Source organism: Colletotrichum godetiae (genome assembly GCF_030913485.1).
Source record: "Colletotrichum godetiae strain CBS 193.32 chromosome Unknown BDP55scaffold_54, whole genome shotgun sequence".
Taxonomy (NCBI): Eukaryota; Fungi; Ascomycota; class Sordariomycetes; order Glomerellales; family Glomerellaceae; genus Colletotrichum; species Colletotrichum godetiae.
In genome coordinates, this window is record NW_026851302.1 from 1 (window position 1) to 17,462 (window position 17,462).

A 17,462-nucleotide genomic window follows, 5' to 3' on the forward strand; every position below is an offset into this window, starting at 1 on the left:
CGTAATCAATAATTCCCTCCGCGAGACCTGTCCATCTTTTGGTCTCTCAGTCATGGCAACCCGATGCCATGTGTGATGACGACAATTTGTTACGAGATTCGAGAGCTTCCAGGTCTCAATCATCCACATAAAGGATATTTCTCTGGAGTTCAGTGTGGTATCCCCTTATTTGAGATTCGATATTGAACGTTCAACTTCAAGGAACCAAGCCCCTGCCACCCATCCTTGAGCCACATGTCTAAGTTGGTCGAGTGAGTGCTTCATGACCGGAGACAAAGAAAGCAAGCTCGATATCGTCAACAGGGATGGATTCCCATGTTCTCTTAGAAATCTTCAGACCTACAGCAGATCGGCATGATTTACTATAGCCCCTTTTTTTATCGTTCGAAAGTTCGGTCGAGGCAACTTATTGATCCCGCAACCCATAATATGCCGTCGAACCAGACTCCATCGAAGACAAGTACGGGCCAAGGTCCCGTTGTATAAGGCTCTTGCGGGGTCTCCACGCCGAAGCTTCCGGTGAGATACGTTTTGCGTCTCCGGAGAAGGTGGGTCCGTTGATGACTTCAGGCCGGTGGGGAAGCCGAACGACATTCCATCCAGCCGACTTATTCCAAACGATAGAACATTATAATATATCATATCAGATCTAAAGAAAAACGTGCATGTTTCTTGCTTCAAACTGTAAAGCAAGCGTAGTGCAGGCTTCATAGAGGTGGCGAGATTTCTCCTCAAGGCTGCACACCTACTAAGTCTAGGTAAGATAGATCTTCAGTATCGAAGGAAATGAATTTGTTTATCCAACTTTGGTGATGTCGGCTACCTGGCGCTCTTCCACGAGAAAAAGACAAAGATAAGAAGAAATTTGTGATAAGATCGCTCTCGGGTGCCTATTATCTCAAATTACTTCGTTTGATGATAAGGGCGACTGGCTGATGGTTCGGTCAGAAACGTCGCACGTCACCTATACCGTAGTAAGAAGCAGTGCAGTGTGTTTTCACAAAGGACACTTCCTCCACTACCAGTAAGAGTCTACAACTATGGCTTCTGTGGTTTGTGCATGCACATCTCATTTACCTGCTGTTCTAGCTTCTGGAGTTCTGAGCGTGCCTAATGCCAAGGTAACACAACATGACGTTTAATTCAGACAATTATATCTGCTTTCCTAAGTAATGATGATTTGAAAATAGTGCTTGTTACGTAAACACTTGAGCATGTCAAGGTATCAGCCTCGATACTGGCCCCTTTCTTGCGTTGAGTGTATCGTTGCGTTACGTTGATTGTTGTACTGCCGAAGCACTTGACACTTTTTTGGAGTTGGAATCCAGCTCAATACCTAGTGCAATGTCGCCTCTGCTTTGGATACAGAGTGTATCTGTCTATCTGTCCAAAGAGCTAAGATCTTCAAGGTTATGTTGTGGAGACCTGTTCTCAAGGATTTATCATCATATCACGAGGTAGGTATAATGTGATAGACTAAAGTTATTGCACAATGGAGTTGACAGCGGCAAATGAGTAAATAGCTTGAGCCATAGAAGATGCTACTATTCCTTGCTGGTACTCAAGGCTCCCCTCGGACCATGTCAAGTTCCAGCTTTAGTTTCCTGTTCAGCTCATAGGCGTTTCCACTGATGTAGTGAGATTTGGTTCTCTTGTTGACTGACATGCATAGTAGAGTCTAGACCCATCAACGACCTCGCAGGAGTCCACAATCGTACGAAGTAGACTTTCGGTCATGTCCCGGAGAACCAGACAAGTAGATAATCTGGTTATAATCTTGAGCTTGACTGGGTGTGAAGAAGGTCTAGAACGTCAAGGTGTGCCCTGCTACAGCCTACTATTGACGCCCGAGTTCTTGAGAGCAAAATACCTCATACTCACTGCTTCTCCTTTTTCTCTCAGCCATGATGAGCTGAAGATCTATCTAGTGCATAAATCTCATCACGTAAGAAGTCAATGCAGTGGAAATGCAATCTAAAGGCCGAAGGGCAGATGATGATTGTTTGTCCACAGCTAAATGAAGCCGCAAGCTCGTGTATTCAATCTACACTTGCTCAATTCCTCGGCCCGAGGCCCCGATGTCGTTATTTCGATCAATGTGTATGTCTTCAATGTTTGCGTTCGCCTGCCTTGCTGCTTTGATAGACCGCTTACATGTAATTACTGCATTGGGAAAGGCTGAGCGTTGAAAGGAGAGGGCTATGCAAATCTCGCTTTGCGATGTCCGAGTCCCACTACCCCAGTAAACGGCGAGGATATAACTCGCTGCTGGGTGTCGGCAATGCCGTTTCATGCAATACCAACCACTCAGTGAGGCTCTCTTGCATTCACAGTCGATCACCAAGGTACTTTGCATTAGCGGCAAACCTAAACATCAGCCCTTTGATGTCGTAACCAATCATCCAAACATTGAATCCGCGAACGGACTCTTCATAAGATGGAACCGCGTCCAAAATGTTAACGATCGTATGATCATTGATGCAGAGAAGGCCCGAAAGACCCTCGAGGATTGAACCCTTGCTTGAACAGTTTGCTCAAGTTTTGACGCAGATCAGAATGCAAGACGCAACTCTCGGGTCTTTTCTCATTTCCCGGTAGTTGAAGCCCCTAGGTTGCTAGTAGAACCCACTAGAACCCTTAATAAATTTAGTCGCGACTTTAGTTCAGCAATGAAAGAGCCCCGGTAGTGGCCTTGTCGGGAGTTCAGACAGGGGCATTCCCGAAAGACTAGATGCAATGCCAACGTCTTTGCTAGTAAAGTCGCGAAGCCCCATTTACTGGGACATAGAGGTAATAAATTTGCCAAGCCATGAGATGTCTTATGAAAAGAGACGAAACTAGTCAGAGTCACGATGTGAAGTCCTCCGGTAGAAGTTGGCCCGACGCACTGGCGTCTGACATGTCAAACGTCCTCATCCCAACATGCTGTTGGCATAGTGTACCGTAGTTGACAGCCTTGAAGACAGGCGGAGAAGCTGATTCCATGTGGCATCTGCGTCGGGTCAAGTCCCGGGCGTGTGTCAGTAAGGCGAGGAGGATGATCGAGCGCCTCAATGTCAGCCCAAACTCATGGATCAACTACGTGGGGTATCACACATGCACCTACCATGTTGTGGTGTTTGGAGGACCCGGAAGCCTATTTTATGATTAGTATCAGCATAAATCACATGCAGGCTCAAAGGCACGACATCAGAAGTCGTGCATATCAGGTCAATAATCCTAATGCGACTCGGCCGAGTGCACTTCTTAGAATGTCCGGTAAATGTAGACCGATGTGATTGCGCGGTTGGAGAGGCCTCCTTGCGAAGCGGATCACCCGGCACGAAAAGAGACAGCAGCTCGGGGGCGGAGTACCTACTTCAATGATACCCCTTAGGTAGTCGGCGACGGAGGAGCTCGAAGACCGGCGGCCTATCGGTTGAATACAGCATCATCATTCGGGAGTCGTGCCCGAACGATTACCGCGCTCCCAAGTCTCAACGCCATCCCAAGTCCGCGAGTGAGCATGTTTTACCTAGGTAATCGTCGAGACGACGATGTAGTGTGCGACACTACAAGTGGAATGGGCAATCTACCAAAAACCGGATCACATCGGAATTTCTCCCCCCAAACCGCCGACGGAGAAGACTTTGGTAGACAATCCCCAGAGCCCCTCGTCGATAGCCGGGAGCTCCCAGACCGATCGCCGCGTTCCTGTCTCAGGTTTATGAATCTGGTCATGGACCTTCCATGCTTCAAGCCTGCAACAAGCTTATTTGAACCCTCGGGACCGATACTTATTTTCTGCCAAGGCGTCTCGTGAATCGATACGCCGGACCTGCCATGAGTTTAGGATGACAGCTGACAGGAGGCCCTTCTCTTCGCTGTTAGCGGAAACAACCGACTTCTTTTGACTCTTGGGCGGGCCAAGATTCATGGAAAGTAGCATGAGGTTGCACGCGCCCAAGGTGGTGTTAGAACACGGGAACTGAAACTGGTGCCTCTACCCAAATGTGGTTGGTGCTCGGATTCAATAAGACTGTCAGTTAAGACCTTTTGTTGATCTCTAAGCCTCAGCCCGTATGGTTGGGTCGTGATCTACAGGTGTATTAACCTTTCTAGGAGATCCACAGATGCCCAAAGCTCGCTTGTCGGAATGTAATCATGGTTGAAGATCAGGTCATGTTGGATTGTTGAGAAGACTTCACACAGGCAGCAATTTCCCAAAGTCATGGCCAAAGACCAAAGAGTCGACTTGCAATCGGTCCGGCTGCGATGCATCTTGTCTTAGCAACAGCAGTGGCCGTATGAACTACTAACCTAGGTGGGAAACTTTTGCTCATCATCCTATCACTAAAGAAGCATCTCGAGTGGTTTACCACTTCGACATGGACTTCGCTTGAGCCCCGCATGCGACGATGCGTTGCAACACTATCTACCGTGAAACTATCAAATGGTAGGTTGCTCACCCGCGCGGTGTCAACTTTGACTTCTTTAGCGATCGATTGTTATGATCTGCTCACATGCGGAGAAGAACTGCTGGGTACAACCGAGGGATGATGTGCACTAACCGCGTTCATGGTGACGCGGCAATCAGCGGGATGGCAGACAACAGGGCATCGCTGGCTCCCAGAAGACGCAAATTGTGAGAAAGGGTACCTCATCATCGTTCCGTAGATGGACTAGGCACCTTACACTCGTCTCAGTCTGATTCATCTGAAGTTGATGGATTGACACTTAGCCACTTGTCACAAGACGTCAGTCGTCACAGATGGTAGACATGTCTGTGCCATCCCAGCTCGTTAGCGACGCAAGCCCGCCCTTCTGAACACCAACACTACAACTTACAAGGTAATGTTTGATTCTGGAGCTCTTCTAGGGGGCCACTGCATCTGGTCCAAACCCTCGAAAGCGATGCTGGGCGGTCCCTGGCCCGGGCGAACATGTTTGTTTTCCCAAGCCCACCCCCACCAGGCCGCGGTGTGAAGACAGTTTCAACGAGGAAAGCTCAGGGGAGAGGATAAGCTCATCTGAAGTTTTCCCATGTGGAATTGGTATCACAGCGAGGGGTTTGAGTAACTGCTTGGAGAAATTACCGCGAAGACAATACATGACTTCATAAAACAAGCGTCCCACTCGGGAAAGCTAGTGCCGGAACACGACCCATGGATTTCACTGCCCTCGATTCAGCCTGGATGTGATGTTTTGGACCAGCCTGGAAGCCGAACATTAGCCATACTTATTATCGACCATGTCGGCACGTTCCTGAACTTGATTGGGATGACGATTGGCACTTTTTAGCTCTCAAGATCAACAACATCGCACGACGAACGATATCTTGTGCGAACATGTCTGGCACGAAACAATCACAGAGTCCTCAGGACAGCCCAGCCACCAAGACAGCACGGGGTGTGATGAACTGCAAGCCATGTCAAGTCCGCAAGGTATTTTGTTTCCATTGCTGCAAATAATATTGTTTCTGATCGGCGTCTCGCACTCGTGCAGATCAAATGCGACAGAGCGTTACCAGCGTGTGGAGTCTGCCAACTCTATCAGAGGTCTTGTTTCTATGGTAAACTACAGCAACAATCGTCACTGCCGTCGTGCATCAATGTAACTAACCAATAATCCAGAGGGCGTTCCCAAGAAAAGAGGTCCCAAGAAAGAGTCACTGAGTGCTTTGATCAAACGAATCGATGGCCTCGAGGAGCTTCTCAAATCCGACAAGACACCAACTCCGCCTGGTTCCGATGCTGTTCCCGCCGATTTCAACGAACTGCATGTTTACAGCAACAATAGTGCCGAGCCTTGTGGCTCTGCATCATCAGACGTTTCTCCCTACAGTGCCTTCCATGAGGGAAGCTTTGGGACTAACAAGTATGTTCAACGATCTGACATCCTTCGACTTTTGCTAGGACCTCTCCGATTGACAAAGAGCTAGTGAATTCCCATCCATCATAAATGCAGAAGGTTTGGTAGACACCTACTTCACGCATTTCCATCAAAATCCGTACCGCATCTTGGATGAGGAGGTCACCAGACAGAAGCTCAGAAACAACAAGATGCCAAAGTCATTGCTGTACGCTATTTGCGCAGTGTCCACAAGGTAGGATGGAAACTGCTAGAAACCAAAGAGCAGAAGAAGCTGACATAGAAATAGATTCTCAGAACAGCCTAGCCGGGGGCCAAGCAGTCATGTTTCCGCAGAAACGTACGCGTCTTGGGCTCTCAAACACATGGACATAGGAGACACTACGATCGAGAACTGCCAAGCGTTGCTGTTGCTCGTGACAGCTTTTGCGGCAATGGGGAACGGCAGGAAAGCTTACAGCGTACTTTGTGAGTCAAGAGGAACTCCTGTACCTTTTCCCCGCACAAAACTAACGCAATGGGCAAAGCTCAAGCCGTAGGTGCAGTTTTGGCTCTTGAATTATATGAAGGGTTAGAACAGCCCGACGACTACAACCATACGCAAAGCAAGATGAAGAAGAGGCTTTTCTGGACCTGCTACGTGATGAACGTTTTTGTGTCAACATGGCTCGAGAGACCTTCATTAATCGACGACGCTCTTATCAAGACGACCATCCAGTCATCTAGACAAATCTCTCAGGCCGGTTGGCCGCCGAACAACGAATGCTCCTTGACAGTCGAACCCGAACCAGTAAGCGAATGCGCAGACGATCCAGATAATGGGCTACAGAAACTCGTATGGATTGCCCACATCCTCTCCGACGCCAACAGATACCTACTCATTACAGACCCGACGACACAAGCGGCATTCGCCCATCGTCACAAGATCCGACACGATCTCGACCTCTGGGCGGCTGAAATCAGCCGCAATCCCGATTCCCTATACCAAGACCTTCGAGGCGCGGAAGCTAACACCATGCTCGAATGCCAAATCATCTACCACCTAGTACACTGCCTCATCTATCGTCCACTTCTCCCATTGCATCTAAGCGAGCCAGCCGGGGCCATGATGATACAGCACTGGGTAATCGAGGCAACGGAAGTCGCCTTTCGACACGCGACGGCCATCATTGAGTTGATCGATCACGCGATGCAGACAAGGTTCCTCGAACTCCCGGCTTTCGTCTCCTACTGTATTTTTACGGCCGGAACCATTCACGTCCACGGGATGCACTATACCAACGACCACCAAGATCAAGGAGCAGGAATAGGGCTCCCTTCGTTCGCCAGCTCCCCGATGGCAGCCGAGACCTTTGCGACCTCTGCGGAACTCGTCAGCAAGTGCCTGTACCAACTCTCGGCGATAGGCAACGAGGTTGAGTCCTCTCGGACGTCCAGAGCGTACCTCGATGAGCTCACGAAAGAGCATGCAAAGATGCTAGGGAAGGGTGCAGCTGGCTACATCCCCTCGCAAACCAACAAGTTCTTCAACAGATACCCCGCGGAATTGCGCCAGCGCATTCAAGGCTTTCATTTCGGTCCGCTGCCACCAAGCATGCTCTTACATCCATATCCACCAGAAACTCCAGATAGCGGCCCTAGAAAAATGATGATCCCATCGAGGCCTTGGGGCCAGAACATGAACCCAGGTTCTGCCACCACCGAGATACCGGTCGTGTCATCTAACACGAGCATGGGACAGCGAATCGGCCAGCCTCAAGGCCACTCACGGTCTTATTCGGATAGCACTCCTATGACACAGACATACTCGTTCGCGACAAACGCGCCGGTCTCTCAGAGACCATTGCCCGCATGGCTAGGATTTCAAGACGCGACGCCTAGGCAGATCATCACCCACGGGACACCTATGCTTGGTCCCTCAAGCTCATCACAGCTCACCTCTCCAGTAGCCCAACAAGGGCCAACGTCTACCGTTGAACGGAGCAACTGGAGCGGCGCGGAAGGCTTTGGGGGAAGAGCAGATGAATCACTCACTTATGACATCGTCGCCGGTGCTGTCACTACGGCAGGTCCGATGTATCGGCCAGAAGGCGCCTATGTACAATACCAGAACTTCTCTGTATTATAGTTTAAAAAGCGAGCCAACATACCCAAAGTTTGTCCGTTTCTTTAACCATGTGTTTCAACTAGACTCAGGTGAGGTACTTGCCAAACTGGCCTCCATTTTGAGGTTGATGGAGCAATATTGGATGCCTTGCAGGGAACTGCGTGATGTTGGTCTACTCGGTCGCGAGTAGAAAGTATATTCGGAAGGAGACATCGGCTCTTCCGCCCATGGACTTCTCTCCTCTCCCACATTGATGTAGTACACTTCACAGGTTCACAGAGAAATACCAAACACACTTCTTCAACTCATCCTTACAGTAAGGTAGAATTCTCCTTTTGCGTTCCAACAGTACAACTTTATTATGCATCACGCATTTCATCGCTCTTACTCCCCCAGCTAGAAACATCTACGCCGACATAGTAACTGTATGGGTCTGCTCATCCACGACCTCTCGGAAAATCTGGTTCTTCTTCGCCACATCATCCAGTCCAGTACGGTCACCAAAGACTTCATCCATCTGCTCCAGAGTCTTTCCATTCGTCTCCGGCACGCAGAACCAAACCCACACAAAGGCCAAGAGACAGAAAGCAGCGAAAAAGACGTATGCGCCGAATCCGGTTCCTTGAACCAAGGGAGGGGTAACCAGACCGATGATGAAGTTGTTGATCCAGTCTGGAAAATTGAAAGTTAGCAAATGTCGTAGATGGCAAGTGATCAGCTAATGACTAAAGAATTGGATATCAACTTACTAGAACAGGTAGAAATGGCAACACCCTTGGCCCTGAGCGATGAAGGGAACACCTCGGAAGGCAAAGCCCAGGGTACAGGTCCCCACGTGGCGCCAAAAACAAACATGTACATCAGCAAGAAAGCCACACTGACCCAACCCTGTGTGGTATGGCTGGGCCAGTCGTTCGAGTACAGTCCAACGAGGATAGCGATGACGGCTTGCGAGATTGTCATGCCCACGGCACCCGTCAACAAAAGCGATCTACGTCCGAAGCGATCCATAGTCCACAGACTGGGGATAACACCGACCAACTGAACACAGTTGAGGACACCAGACATGATGAGCTGCATGTTATGGTCGAGTCCCATAGTCGCGAAGAGAGTTGGTGAGTAGTAAATCAGGGCGTTGATCCCAACAAATCTGTCGAGATTTTAGTAAGGGTAAAATGCACGATTTGATACTATAACTTACTGTTGGAAGAACATAAGGCCAGCACCAACGTGTGTACGTCTCAGACATCCCTTCTTGAAGCAGTCACCCCAGGCGACAAATTCGAGCTTGACAGTGCTGGCAATGCCTCCGCCTCCAACAAGTGTGGGATGACGTTCAGCGAGAATAGAAGCCTGGAAGCGAGCCTCGGAAATGATCTCCATCCACTCGCGGCGAACGCGCGGGTCAGTGTCGGGGAGAACGCGGAGCTTGGCAAGGTTGAAGAGAGCCTCCTCTTCACGTCCCTTTGATGCCAACCAACGCGGAGAGTAGGGCAGGAAGATTGCGCCGAAACCGAGCAGGAGACCGGGGAGGATCTGGATGAGGAAGGGAAGCTGCCAGGACCAGTGGTTGGGGATATCCTTTGTGCCGTAGGTGATCCAGAACGCTACTACAATGCCGAAGACGATGGAGAGTTGCTCGAAGACGAGGAGAGAACCGCGAATTTCGGGAGGCGAGATTTCGGAAATATAGAGCGGTACGACCATGGAAAGCCTGGAAAGTGTTAGTTTTTGAGACATTCAAAGGGGAAGACTGTTGAACTTACATGCCAATGCCTAGACCACCGATAAAGCGACCTCCTACGAGCATATCGTAGTTGACAGCCGCAGTCTGGATGGAAGAGCCAATGGTGAAGATGACAACGGCAACCATGATGGATCGCTTTCGGGAAATCATGTCGGCAAGCCAACCTTGGTTCATGGCACCAATGAAGGCACCCAAAGTGATCATGGCAGTCATGAGACCTTTCTTGAATCCAGAACCCGCAGCGTGGTCAGAGACTTCCGGGAATCGGTCGAGGAACTGGTCCATGACCAGGGTGACTGAAATGACACCCTGGTCGTAACCAAAGAGGAGACCACCAATGGCGGAGAACGCTGCGCAGAGGGCTACATAGTGAGAGGCGAAGATTCCCTTGAAGCCAGAGGGTCCGTAGGGCTCGAGGGAGGCATCGGAGAGGACAGTCTCTTGTTGCTCGGTAGAGACGCCTGGGTAGTTGGTTGAGGACTTTTCCACCTCGGAGGCGGAGTTTGATCGAGCGCCCATCTCGTTTGAGCTGTTTGTGCAAAGGTCAGCATGAGTTGAGTTTTACACGTTCGTCATGTTTTGTTGCGTAGATGTGGTGTAGTGAAACAGGTTCGTGACTAAGCTGGTGTAAAGGGGTCTTTGGGATGAACTCACTTGACTGGGCTGTGAGAATGAGGAAGTGAGTTGCACTGGATAGATCAGGGACGACGTCTAGGTTACACGAACCCGGCAGACCGGTTCAGTCTATTGAAACTGAGAATAAGAAGTAAATCGGGAGGGGTATCACTGAAGAAGAAGGAAGAAGCTTTGGTCGAACCCGCCTGAGTCGCTCGATGAGAGTCGAGATCAACATCAAACACGGCACGCAACGTCGTCTTTATAGAACTCTGAGACTTTCGGGGCCACCGCCTGGCCCATGGCCAAGACATCCCGACTACGCCCGTCAAGTAAATTCATTGACAGTCTAGGGGGCACGGTTGGGGGATCCACACCTTTGGAAAGCCTTAGATACTTGTTTACGCCGAGCCTTGATGAGTGACGAGGGTGGGCAAGGGGGGAGGAGAGGAGACGGGATGGGGAAGAGGAACGCTACGGATACGCTTGCGCACAATAGCCGCCACGAGTACCACGACCAATGGCCGGATGCTAGTTGGTCAAGAATGGACGTGGAGGAGCCGCTAAATCGCGGGGTGTGCTTCAAAGATGGGTTTTCTGGGGATATTGGGGAAACCGTGTCAGGCTTCCAGCGTTCCCTGCGCAAAGACGCCAATCACGACTCACGCTACACCAGATACGGGGTGTGAGGAAGAGAGAGAGGCAGAGAAAGCATGGGGCACCCCTCGGCCATCAGTCCGGCACGAAGGACGAATTCAGGCACTGACGACGAACCAGCGAGAGACAGAATAGGGCCGGGGTTATGCCCGCCCTCGAGTTCGACAGCCCCACGGCATTTTGGAGAACTTGGCAGTTGGAGTTTTGGGGGTGTTTGCGAGGAATTGAAGGTAAATATTCGAGATCATGTTCGATGACAGAACTCAACAAACGATGGGTGCCCATTGCCGACACCATCCGACAATCAAGCACCACAGGTGAGACTACTATGGAAGAGCGTCGAAGAGGACATCACACCGACCGCACATGATGAGAGTCTTCTGCGTGTTTCTGGCACTTCCAAGCTGATAAGAGCGTATTTCTACGCAGTACAGGGGCCGTCTATCAGAAGATTCTCGCACATGAGTTGCCCGTGGGGAATTGACGGGTTAGGTGGGGTTTCTCTATTCCCATGTCTCGAAATACCAGAATACTCCGGAATCTGGCCGTGGATTGGCAGTGCCGAGCCTCCATGGATTTGGATGGGGGCTGGCAGACCAGGGGGTGGCCTCTCAGGTTCTCCCCAACACGAGTCAGGGGCCCATTTCCAACGTGCATTAACACTTTCGTCATAGGCTAGGAGGAGGAGGCCAGGACATGGTTGACGTGGAAATTCGAGCCGAAGCCTGAAGGAGCCTCACCGACAGCTGTAAGACCTAGGGAGAGAGGCTAGGAGCTTTCTTCCCATTCCATAGCGTCGAGCAACTCGCCCCGATGCACAGATTTCCTGAATTCACCAACGAGGAAATGCTTTTATCCCCCAACTTCCCTACCTCATCGTGATCGTCTCAATTTCACGAAACCGCGACAGGTCTGGACGAAAAGAGACAGATAGAGGTGGGAATCAAATCATGTCGACGACATGTCTGGTAAGTCGGCCCTATTCGCTTTGGTTTTTCACCCCCATTTCCCCAGAATTGTTGCCCACGCCCGACCCTCCGTGATCCGTGTTCTACCCCAGATTTCGCCTAAGCAATCAGAAGTTGTGGAAATGCTGCTGACTTCGATATCTGGGGTGGGCGATGTGGAATCTGTGGGATGAGATGTATAGACTGACTGCGTGCCCGTCGGACTTTGCATCCATCCCACTGTACGGAGCGCCCACGTCGGCGGACATACTCAACTCCAGAGCTAATAATGAACATGAACAACAGACTTGCAAAAAGCAACATCTCAAATGCGCGTGGGGCACAGATGACGATGCGTCTCCGTCTTCTTCTCGGCCCGACAACTACTTCAAATCATGTATTCGATGCAGAGCAACTGGCAAGGACTGTGTTCCGGCCCCCGCAATTCAATTCAAGCATGCCACTGAGTAAGTGACAGTTCGTTGTCTATCTCTATCGCCAACTTTAGAGAACTTGTACTTGGCCCTGTGGCCCCCCCAGTCGTTCCCCGCCCAATTGCGAATTACACTACACGACGTGCGAGTTGCGACATTGGTGAAGCAAGAGTCAAGACTTGCGCAAAGCGGAACCGAGATAATGACCTCGCCCGCCCCGTTTACCACTACAACTCTTCGTACCCCCATTTCGTTTTCGTCACGGGAACGAATCTGCAACTCTGTACTCCGTAATGCGCCATATTGTACTGCCTTTTTTGCGGGAACGCTGATCACTTACTATGGGTTTTGTCTCGCTGATTTAGGACGCCGAGCGCTACGGAGCAGACGTGGGTGCCCTATCCGCGGCGATGTAAGTTTACAGTCCCACCGTCCAGACCTTGCAAGTTGGAGAAGTTGGGGAAAATGAGGGGGAGATCTACGAGCAAAAACGGCGAAATATACCTTCTTTGGAATTGCCTTGGAACGAAGCTTACTCCGATATCACGCTTTTTCTGTCAAAATTGCCTAACTCGGTCACGTAGTACACTTTGTCGATGAAACCCAGGAACTTGAGGCTCTTTATTGGTCTGAACACGGCAGCCCGCCGCCGCAACTCCAACCGCAACCGCAACTACATCCACCGGCAGCACTACAGCCGCAGTTCGCATCGGCGGAGGGTCAGCGGGTACCGCTGCCAGCGATACATCCTGATCCTGGCTCATCATCATCATCCGCGTTGTTAGTGGACCAAGAACAACAACGACACCGAGGACAACAGCAACCCGATGACGCCGCATCCGCATCCCCGGCTCCCATCATCGACTCGCATAGTCGAGATTATCGTGATGTCCGGCTTCTAGTCCCGAGTCCTCACAGCCAACCCGCCTCTACGCCGGCTGCGAGTTGGAGAGAGGTTCAGGTGCAGACACCGACAACTTTGCCTTCTGTTTACAGCGCTATCCCATCTGGGTCAACTCTCGGGTTGGCTAATTTTGAGCATCATGACGATGTCGTGTTTCCTTTTACGCAGCCTCATGAGGTGAGGTTGATGAAGTACTATCTAGAGTATATGTGCACCTGGGTGAGTTGTCATCTTGTCATAACGTTCGGTTCAGGAATGCCTCCTGACAACTACGTGGTTATTCTAATTTCATGTCCTTACAGTTTGACCTATGCGACGCAAGACGGCATTTTGCCATCGTAGTCCCACGAAGAGCGACAACGTGTCCAACCCTTCTCAACGCAATCTTCGCCCTCTCCTCCCGCCACCTCAGCCTCCACGAACAATACGACCCCTACGCCTCAGACCGCTACCATCAAGAATGCCTCAAACATCTTACCACAATCTCAAACGACTCGTCGGCCCTCACAAACGATGATCTCCTCGCGGCGACAATCCTCCTACGCACCCTCGAGGAGCTCGATGTCCCGCTCATAGGGACAGACCACGAAGGCCACCTCCTCGGCATCCAGCTCTTCATGAACACGCAAAACGCATCCTCCCTCACCCCGCCGAGCTCCCTACGCCAGGCTTCCTTCTGGGTGGGACTCCGGCAGGAAATCACCATGGCGTTTGCGACGCAGCGGCCGATCAAAGTCAAGCTCGACCACCTCTTCATCGACCGGTCCTTTTCGCCGGCCGATGATGATTGCTGGGCGAATCGCATCGTCGTGCACTGCGCCGAGGTGGTGCAATTTTGTTTTGGCGAGGTGGAGAACCGCAAGAGCGAGTATCAGCGGCTGGTTGAGTATGACTACAACTGGCTACGCGCGAGGCCGCTTTCTTGGTTGCCTATTGCGTATTCTGAGCCGGATCATGCTTCAGGCTTGGTGTTTCCGCAGATCTTTTACATTAACCATGCTGTCGGTTAGTGTCTCCCCTTTTCTAAAGCCAGGACTATTTCCACTCTCTGCTCGTAGCGATGTTTAGTGGACGTGCCCACTAACATAGCCTAGTGATCGGAAATGTGCATGGGGCGTTAGCCCGCGCGCTCTTGATGTGCCACGACGAGAGCATCCCGAAAATAGGACCTAGTCGAATCCGAGCCCGACAAAAGCTAGACGTAAGAAGTCTTTCTTCTGTTTAACTCATTCGGTATCTCAAGGATCTTGCTAACACAGCAATCTGTAGAATGACATTCGTATGCAAGTCCGAGAACTATGCGGCGCGGCGCTATCAAACAAAACCACGATACCGGCCATGTTTACGGCCTGCATGGGCGTCACGGCATGCGGAGACAGATTCGTCGAGTATGCTGAACAAAAAGCCCTATTGGATATTCTAGTCAAGACGGACGTCGAGCACATGTGGCCCACTGCGTCGGCACAGTCGCACTTGAAGAGGGCGTGGGGGTGGGAAGATGATTCATGAGCAGACTACGTATGTCTTCACCAATAGCAAGCCATTGTTTGCATGCAATTGAATGTATCACCTGCATACGGATACTGTAGTCGTAACGCGTTGGTTTATTTGCATCTCGAGTCGCAGCATTCCGAGGGGACGGGACTCGGTTCCCGAAACTTGCCTTTACGTGTCTACAGCCAACAGCCACGTTGACAATCCCGTGACGAATATGGAAACGCACGCGCCTGCAACCTAGATTAGAACGACTTCATCTCCGGTCATCTGGCCTTCTCCATTACCCCGTACTCCAGGAAACCGGCACTAAGGCCAAGGCAAGGGGGGTGAAGTCAGGTACCGGGGGAGTCTGGGGAGAAGATCCCGACAGAGCGGATCTAGACAACCTTTGCGTACGGAGTACGGAGTAGGATCAGATAGAACTTAACTGGCCATTACCCCGTATCCGCAATGCGGGTTGCATATTGCCTATGAGATTGTGATACATGCAGGGCATGACCAGCCGGATCTGGAACGCACACTTACCGGCTACCCCAGGTTCCTAACGAATTCAACAAGTTTTTCTTAGTTTTTCCTTTAGCCTTTAGATATTGGGGTATATCCGTAGTGTACCATACTTAGTCGCAGGGTGGCGGGATTATACGCGGAGCTCGGTCTCGCTCACGTAATCTCCCCGTAAGACATAGAGATCGGACAAAGTTGCTGGAGTCTCCCAATTAAGAGTCGGGGAAACTTACCCCGATATCAGGAACAACCAATGCGAGGTTCTGCTTTGTCCATTTCCAAGCCCCCACCTGCCTCATTCCCTCAAAGAGGAAAGTGGGCTGTCTTACACCGTCCAAGTTTCGAGATGCCTCAAAGCTTCTTCCAGCTCAGCATTACTGCAAGTTCACGTGGACTCTCGGCGCGTCTTGACTCCTGGGCGCGCTTTTGTGGGATTCTGACATGCGCTTCCACTTTCCACTGGTCAATTGGCATGAGATGGTATCCTCAACAGCGTCAGAGCTGCCCCGCGATGGAGCTGTCTGCTCTTGTCGGGAAATGGTTTCCGATAGAGCTCCGAGGACGGTGAGGTTCCGTATGAAGAGCGGTGGGATATAAGACAATAGAGGTCCCTGGTGGTTTTAGAGCTGTGTTAAATTGTCCTCGGTACCTTTTGATCCCTTCCAGATCGCACATTTGCGTCAGTTGTCTCAGACTAGAGAGCAGGAATTCACGTCGCTTCGCGTCACCGCCATTATCCGTACATTCTGCCTTCTTTGATACCCTCAAGACCGTCAAGCTACGGAACGATTTGCATACCAGGAGAAATAGACATAGACATAGACCGCAAGCTACCCCCGAACGCCGGATCGAGCTCCGTTACATCACCACGAACCAGCACCACCACCCGAACATCAGAAAGCAGCAAGAACAAAAATGTCAACCAAGAAGCTTCAAGTAGGCGTCGCAGGCCTCGGCCGCATGGGCAAGCGCCACGCCCTCAACTTCCACCAGAATGTGCCCCGCGCGACCCTCGTGGCCGTCAGCTCGCCCGATGCCGGCGAGCGCCAATGGGCCGCCGAGAACCTCGCCCCTCACGGCGTCACCGTCTACGAGTCCTACGATGACATGCTCGCCCACAAGGGGCTGGAAGCCGTCTGCGTGGCATCCGCGACCTCTGTCCACGCCGAGCAGGCCAACAAGGCTATTGAGAAGGGGAAGCACGTCTTGTGCGAGAAGCCGTTGGGCACCACAGTTGAAGTTGTAAGTTGCTTTCCAAGTCACACACCAGCGAACCAGTTTTTGAGTGTTGCAGTGTAACTAACACACCCCGACAACAGTCACAAACCGTCGTCGACGCAGCCGCAAAACGTCCCGACCTGAAAGTAATGTGCGGCTTCTCCCGCCGCTTCGACGCCTCCTACCGCGACGCCCACGCAAAGATGCAACAAGGCCTCATCGGCCGCCCCGCCATTCTCCGCAGCCAGACCTGCGACGTCCTCGACCCCTCGGGCTTCTTCGTCGCCTACGCCCAGTTCTCGGGAGGCATCTTTGTCGATTGCAGCATCCACGACATTGACCTCGCGCTCTGGTTCTTTGACGAGGAGACCACCAAAGTCAAGTCAGTCCACGCCGTTGGCATCACGGCCGTCGAGCCGGACCTGCGGAAGCACAATGATCGCGACAACGCCGTTGGCACGGTCGAATTTTACGATGGGCGGATCGCGTACCTGTATGCTTCGCGCATGATGGCAGCAGGCCAGGAGGACTCGACAGAGATTATTGGTACCAAGGGCAAGTTGTCGGTTAACCTGTTGCCGGCTGAGAACCACGTAAAGATTTACACGCCGGGAGGCATCCGGCAGGAGCTGCCGCAGACGTACTGGGACCGGTTCAGAGCTGCTTTCACGACGGAGGCAGTTGAGTTTACCGAGAGCGTGTTGGAGGATAAGCCGGTGCCGGTCAAGTTGGCTTCAGCGGTGGCTGCTGTCAAGATTGGGGCGGCGTTGCAGGAGTCTATGATTAAGGGCAACAAGATCTGGTTTGATGAACAGGGTAACCGGACAGAGAAGGCTCAGTTGTAAGACAGTAAAATGCATCCGGCCTTCGTGGCCTTGATCTATCTTCGGGACCACCATGTAATTGGGTAGTCTGTAAGAATGCCATAACTTGAGTGGTGGCTGCTACTCCATTCGCTTGCTATCTCCTCCATCATACCCCT

At 51.4% G+C, this 17,462-nt stretch overlaps 4 protein-coding genes across 4 annotated transcripts; 3 read left to right on the forward strand and 1 right to left on the reverse strand.

Annotated features, from left to right (window-relative positions):
- Positions 1-5,407: 5,407 nt before the first annotated feature.
- BDP55DRAFT_772197 (fungal-specific transcription factor domain-containing protein) lies at positions 5,408-7,998 on the forward strand (the record flags this gene model as incomplete). The annotated part of the gene is made up of 5 exons (XM_060581131.1): positions 5,408-5,423; positions 5,613-5,856; positions 5,921-6,085; positions 6,140-6,318; positions 6,378-7,998. The coding sequence occupies 5 exons, from the start codon at positions 5,408-5,410 to the stop codon at positions 7,976-7,978; spliced, it is 2,205 nt and encodes a 734-aa protein (XP_060424705.1). The 3' UTR covers positions 7,979-7,998.
- Positions 7,999-8,263: 265 nt separating this feature from the next.
- BDP55DRAFT_325538 (general substrate transporter) lies at positions 8,264-10,508 on the reverse strand. The gene is made up of 5 exons (XM_060566811.1): positions 10,359-10,508; positions 9,724-10,233; positions 9,159-9,671; positions 8,707-9,107; positions 8,264-8,629 (listed from the first exon to the last, which is right to left on the reverse strand). Exons 2-5 carry the CDS (start codon positions 10,221-10,223, stop codon positions 8,364-8,366), a joined length of 1,680 nt encoding a protein of 559 aa, XP_060424706.1. The 5' UTR covers positions 10,224-10,233; positions 10,359-10,508; the 3' UTR covers positions 8,264-8,363.
- A 2,676-nt stretch (positions 10,509-13,184) lies between these two features.
- BDP55DRAFT_697295 (uncharacterized protein) lies at positions 13,185-14,770 on the forward strand (the record flags this gene model as incomplete). The annotated part of the gene is made up of 5 exons (XM_060577664.1): positions 13,185-13,246; positions 13,276-13,480; positions 13,564-14,266; positions 14,356-14,462; positions 14,531-14,770. The coding sequence occupies 5 exons, from the start codon at positions 13,185-13,187 to the stop codon at positions 14,768-14,770; spliced, it is 1,317 nt and encodes a 438-aa protein (XP_060424707.1).
- A 1,407-nt stretch (positions 14,771-16,177) lies between these two features.
- BDP55DRAFT_732813 (uncharacterized protein) lies at positions 16,178-17,325 on the forward strand (the record flags this gene model as incomplete). The annotated part of the gene is made up of 2 exons (XM_060579993.1): positions 16,178-16,504; positions 16,582-17,325. The coding sequence occupies 2 exons, from the start codon at positions 16,178-16,180 to the stop codon at positions 17,323-17,325; spliced, it is 1,071 nt and encodes a 356-aa protein (XP_060424708.1).
- Between the last annotated feature and the right edge of the window lie 137 nt (positions 17,326-17,462).

Excerpts from the sequence above, each read along its gene's own strand:
- BDP55DRAFT_325538 (XM_060566811.1), bottom strand. The coding sequence starts at position 10,223 with ATGGGCGCTCGATCAAACTCCGCCTCCGAGGTGGAAAAGTCCTCAACC. Across the intron at positions 9,108-9,158 it reads GGCCTTATGTTCTTCCAACA|ATTTGTTGGGATCAACGCCC; the intron begins GTAAGTTATAGT and ends AAATCTCGACAG. Across the intron at positions 8,630-8,706 it reads TGCCATTTCTACCTGTTCTA|ACTGGATCAACAACTTCATC; the intron begins GTAAGTTGATAT and ends TCAATTTTCCAG.